The sequence below is a fragment of the Cebus imitator genome, unplaced genomic scaffold (genome assembly GCF_001604975.1).
Source record: "Cebus imitator isolate Cc_AM_T3 unplaced genomic scaffold, Cebus_imitator-1.0 Scaffold71, whole genome shotgun sequence".
NCBI lineage: Eukaryota > Metazoa > Chordata > Mammalia > Primates > Cebidae > Cebus > Cebus imitator.
In genome coordinates, this window is record NW_016107386.1 from 4,330,338 (window position 1) to 4,336,490 (window position 6,153).

At 37.2% G+C, this 6,153-nt stretch overlaps 1 protein-coding gene across 2 annotated transcripts in view; it reads right to left on the reverse strand.

Moving 5' to 3' along the window:
- Nucleotides 1–6,153, reverse strand: part of CUTC (cutC copper transporter) — a 25,408-nt gene that overhangs the window by 14,927 nt on the left and 4,328 nt on the right. For both annotated transcript variants that reach the window (XM_017531286.2, XM_017531284.2), the window contains exon 3: nucleotides 2,411–2,470. In XM_017531286.2, coding sequence (XP_017386775.1) covers nucleotides 2,411–2,470 — 60 coding nt within the window. The remainder of the gene's footprint in view (nucleotides 1–2,410; nucleotides 2,471–6,153) is intronic.

The window sequence follows — 6,153 nt, forward strand, 5'->3', positions numbered from 1 at the left end:
AAAAAAAGAATTCCCTGAGTTAAGGAGACAAAGCTGAGAGTTCAGGAAGACTGAAGTAGCTAGAGTTTGTAGGAGAGGGTACAGGGATGACAGAAAGACAACACTGGCATAGCAAAGGCTATCCAAATGGTTTAAAAAAGGAATTTTTTTTTTTTTTTAAAGCTAGGCTTGGCATGGTGGCTCATGCCTGTAATCCCAGTGCTTTGGGAGGCTGAGACAGGTGGATTGCCTGAGCCAAGGAGTTCAAAATCAGTCTGAGTAACACGGTAGGACCCCATCTCTACCAAAACAAACCAAAAAATTTAGCTGGACATGGTGGCACATGCCTATAATTCTAGCTACTTGGGAGGCTAAGGGAGGACAATTGCTTGAGCTCAGGAGTTTAAGATTGTAGTGAGCTATGGTCATGCCACTTCAGTCAAGCCTGGACAACAGGGTGAGACCCTGTCAAAAGAAAAGAAAAGAGAAGAGAAGAGAAAAGGAGAACAGAGGAAGAACGGAAGGAAAAAAGAAAGAAAGAAAGAAAGAGAGAGAGAGAGAGAGAGAAAGAAGAGAGGGAGAGAGAGAGAGAAAGAAAGAAAGCAAGAAATAAAGAAAGGAAGGAAAGAAAGAGAGAGAAACAGAGAGGGAAAGGAAAAGAGAAAAAGGAAAAGAAGGAAGAAATAGAAGAAAGGAAGGAAGATAACTCTGGAGGTCTGCAGAGAACCTCCTTTAATATTCAGCTGAGTACTGACTGGTGCATGCATGCAAAGAAACTATGCAAGGCCTGGGACAGAACCACTAAAAAGGATTAGCAATAATGTGCCTGTCATTCATACCAAGCTGGGAATAATGCCTGTTCCACCAGCCAGACAGGAAAATTTCAAGATTCATGGGCACTGGGTAGAGTACACAGAAGAATCCTAACTCAGTAATAAGGAATAATTAGTTCTGTATTAACCACTGCCCCAGACTTGCCCAACAAATCTTAAAAGCAAGACCCCAAAAGATCAAACTGTTTTGGAACATTTGTAGGAATTCAAGAATGTCTAGTAACCAATAAAGTAAAATTTATAATGTCTTGCATCCAATAAAAAATTACCAGGCAGGAAAATAAGATATATTATTAGGTGATAAATCAAATGAAACAAACCCAGAACTCATGCAGATGTTAGAATTAGCAGACAAGGTCATTAAAACAGCTATTGTAACTTTATTCCATATGTTCAAAAAAGTTAAGAGACATCAGAGATATTAAAAACCTCAAATTTCTGGAGATGAAAACTACAATGTATGAGATGAAAACATAGTAGGTAAGACTAATAGCAGATTAGATAGTGCAGAAGAAATGGTCAGTAACCTCAAGAACAAAACAATAGGAACTATGCAAAATGAAATACAGAAAGGAGATTTTTTAAAATAGAGAAGTTCACCAGTGACTTTTGGGACAATTTCAAACAGTCTAATTTTAAATATAACTGAAGTCTCTGAAGGAGGGAATGGAGAACACTGCATGCCAAAAATTGTCCAAATGTGATGCAAAGTATAAATGCACAGGTCCAAGAAACAAGAAAAAAACTATACTCAGGTACAGCATTAGGAAATTGTTTAAAACCAGCAGTAAAGAAAAAATCTTAAAAGTAGGCAGAAAAATGAGACATACTACATAGAGAAAAATAAAGATATGGATGATAGTAGATCTTTTTGTCAAAAACAAAACAAGCAAGAAGACAATGGAAAAACATTTTCAAAGAAAAAAAACCCTGTCAACCTAGAATTCTATACTCAGCAAAAATACTTTTCAAAAATAAAGGAGAAAGCTATTTTACACATATAAAAGCTGAAAGAATGCATCACTAGTATACTTGTTAACAACAAAAAGTTAAAGGAAGTACCTCAGGCAGAATGAAAATGAAACCACATAGAAATAAGGGATCTACACAAGGAATGAAGAACACCAGAAACATGGGTGCATATGGGTAAATACATGATTGTTTTCTTATTATTTAAATCTCTTATTTAATAAAAGATAATTGACTCTTCAAACAAAAATAACAATATAGCATGAAGTTTTTGATATATGTATGAGTAAGATGTATGACAACAATAGCACAAAGACCAGGAGGGGATTTCAATACACTGAGGATGCCAGCATGGGAACATTTTTTAAAAGCCTAATCCTTGATGTTACTGCAGAGCAGCTGAACCAGTATTAACAATCGCCTACCTACCTTTGAATTATTCGATGTGAGAAAGAAATATGTTTGATCAAATCTTTGATTTTGTTTTTTTACAACCATAAACATTTCTGATACAACATCCATAACATAGCTAACATGGCATTAGTAAAGGACCCCAATGAAACTGATTATCAGTTGCTTCCAGGCTCTATGAACTCGAATCAGAAAATCTGTGAAAAATGGACACTTACCCATGCTGGGTGTAGTTCCTCCCTCTGATAAACCAGAACATAATTCAATCCGATCAGCACCTGTAACATAAAAGCATTGCTCAACACATTTTTAAAAAATAAGCTCTTATTAAACAGCAACCTGTTTATACATATTTTTTTCCAAATATGGAATAGTCTTAGAAATAATCTCAGAGAAATCAAATTATAAAACTAGAGTAAAACTGTTTTTAACTCAGTTATACTCTGCAGCCCACATTGTGTTACTGATACTCAAATTTAAGAGTTAATTAAAGTTAAGCTAGTTCTCTTAAAATTTTGTATTATAGAATTGCCTCTTTATATACAGGAAAGTAACAAAGAATAAAAACATTTCTTAAAACTGACTACAACAGTGAAATACTGAGTCTTTGGTGATAAGAAAATAACATAATCTTTTCCAAAAGGGTCTTTAGTATTCTAAGCTTTAAAAAACACAGTGCTACTTTTGAGTAGCTAAACAAAGATAATTTCAAGAATAAGAAAATGCTGAAAGCAAAAGAATTATTGGGCTACCAAGGTTACATCAAAAGATCTCGGGAACTAGTCTTAAGAAGTTCTCACTAGCCAAAGATAGCAGATTTTTTCCATCAATAAGCAGAATAACTACAATGGATTAAAATACATTATTCTAAAAGTTACTATAACAATTAAGAGAAAAGAAGCAAGCATTTATTCTGCCTTTCTTGTACAAACTGAACTTCTCCATAACCAAACAGATAATGAGGGAAAGTTCTTTACAGGAGTATTCTAGTTCATAAGTGAAAAATAAATGTCACCATTTTGCAACTCCTATTAAAATATGGATTGCTAAATTTATTAGGTGAAAAACTGACAGAAAACCTTAAGGACAGATTAGGCTGGCAATACCTGAACCACTCCCTCATCAATCTTAATATCACAAAAACAGAAAACACCCAACATGTTATGTCCTCCTGATGTGATGCAACAGGAAGCATATAATGTTACCTATAAAGAAGTTTTGTCAAAACTGAAATCTGAATCTGACTAGGCCTCTGGTCTATCTTTACAGGAAATACAGTGGTCAGAGTACTATGTTAAATGATACCACACATATAATTAGCAAAATTGAGACTAGTGATACTCTAAAAGATGAATATCACAGTTGCTTTAAGAAATCATAAGAAAGTAAACAAAGAAAACAGCAGGAGAAACAAATTTTTTTTTTTTTTTTTTTTTTTTTTTTTTTGAGATGGAGTCTTGCTGTCACCAGGCTGGAGTGCAGTGGCAAAATCTCGGCTCACTGCAACCTCCACCTCCTGGGTTCAAGCGATTCTTCTGCCTCAGCCTCCCGAGTAGCTGGGACTACAGGCGCGTGCCACCACACCCGGCTAATTTTTGTATTTTTAGTAGAGACAGGGTTTCATCATGGTCAGGATGGTATCGATCTCTTGACCTCGTGATCCGCCCACCTCGGCCTCCCAAAGTGCTGGGATTACAGGCGTGAGCCACCACGCCCGGCGGAGAAACTTAAAGATTTAAAGAGACTTAAGAGGCATATAAAACAAATGAAATATTCGGGTCTTGATTCAAAGAACGGTACACACACACACACACACACACACACACACACACACACACACACACACAGGCACGCACACATCCACCCCTGTATGAATCAACTGGAGAAATCTGAAAATTGACTGGGTTATTTGATGATATTAAGAAATGATTTTTTTAAAGGTGTGTTAGTGATAACTGTGGTGTTTTTTTAAAAGGGACCTTATCTTAAACAATATACATTCATAGGCTGAGCAGGGTGGCTCACGCCTGTAATCCTAGCACTTTAGGAGGCTGAGGCAGGCGGATCACAAGGTCAGGAGTTCGAGATCAGCCTGGGCAACAAGGTGAAACCCCGTCTCTACTATAATACAAAAAAATTTAGCTCGGCGTGGTAGCGGGTGGCTGTAATCCCAGCTACTCAGGAGGCTGAGGTGGGAGAATCACTTGAACCCAGAAGGCAGAGTTTGCAGACGTTATGCTACTGCACTCCAGTTTGGGCGACAAAGCGAGACTCTGTCTCCAAAAAATATATATGTATGTGTATATGTACACACACACATATTAATAATTCCAAATTATTTATGGATTTCTTATATATGTATACATACTAGGCCTCTGAAAACAATAAAGAACTGAAACAATGAAAAAAGCCTCCTTATTTTTAGAGACACACACTGATATATTTAAAAGGAAATAACATGAAGTCTGGGATTTGCTTCAAAGTAATCTGAGGATAGGAGAGGAAGGTCGTACTATAGATCGGGGGTCAGCAAACTATGACCTGCAGGCCACAGGCACATACCTTGTTTTTGCTATGGCCTGTAAACTAAGAATGCTTTTGTATTCTTTTTGAAAAACAACAGCTTTATTGACATAAAATTCACATCATACAATTCATCCATTTAAAGTGTACAATTTAGTACTCTTTAGTATTTAGTATATACACAGTTTTACAACCATCTCCACAAGTAATTTTAGAACATTTTCATCACCCCCAAAACAATCCTACACCCTTTATCAGTCACCTACCCTTCTCATGCCTCTCAGCCCTAAGGAACTATTAAACTACTTTGTCTACATAAACTTGCCTATTTTTGACACTTCACACAAAAGGAAACATGTTTTATTTTCTTTCACTGGATTTTTGCTAAAGGAAGAAGGATTTTTACTTTTTTTTTTTAGATAAGATCTGGCTCTGTCGCCTACATTAGAATGCAGTGGCGTGACTGGCTCACCTCAACCTCTGCCTCCTGGGCTCAAGTGATCCTCCCACCTTAGCCTCCCAAGTAGCTCAGACTACAGGTGCTCACCATGCCTGGCTAATGTTTGTATTTTTTTTTGTAGAAGCAGGGTTTGGCCCTGTTGCCCAGGCTGGTCTCAAACTGCTGGGCTCAAGCAATTCACCCACCCCAGCCTTCCAAAGTGCTGGGATTACAGGCGTAAGCCACAGGACCCAGCCAAGTTTTACATTTTCAAAAGATTTAAAAATAAAGTGACAAAGACCAAATGTGTCCAGCAGAGCTGCAAATACGTATACTATGTGGCTCTTCACAGAAAGTTTGTTGCCCCCTGAAATAAATGAAAAACTGGCCATGTGATGAAAATGGGTGAAGATGAGCGATGCGTACATGGGGTTTACCTTATTTGCTCTACTTCTGTATATGTTTATAATAAAAATGTTTTTAAAATTTTTCTGAACCTGAGATGATGGAAATGTCTGTGCTTCCTATTAAAACGAGTTCAGAGTACAACAGAAACTTTGAGGTAAAAATAGATAATGTTCAAAAGTAAAAAAGATAATAAAATTCCTCATGATGAAGTCTCTGAAGTCATCTTTAAGTCAATGGTTTAAAAAAATTAAAATTTTGCTAAGTTCAATAAAAAAATGAAGTCAATGAGTAAGCACTATTTTCCACACTTGACTTAAAATGTGACCCACTTGGGAAGAGGAAGGGAGGGACATAATTTTCCAGCAGGATTTCTAATTGGTTGTTTCTGAAAGCATTATGAGGATCCTTAGACATTACAAGGTCTTCTGAGATAAGTTCCCAGGATTAATTTTCAGACTTTTAAAAGGGTAGCCAGGGCCGGGCGCGGTGGCTCACGCCTGTAATCCCAGCACTTTGGGAGGCCGAGGCGGGTGGATCACGAGGTCAAGAGATCGAGACCATCCTGGTCAACACGGTGAAACCCCATCTCTA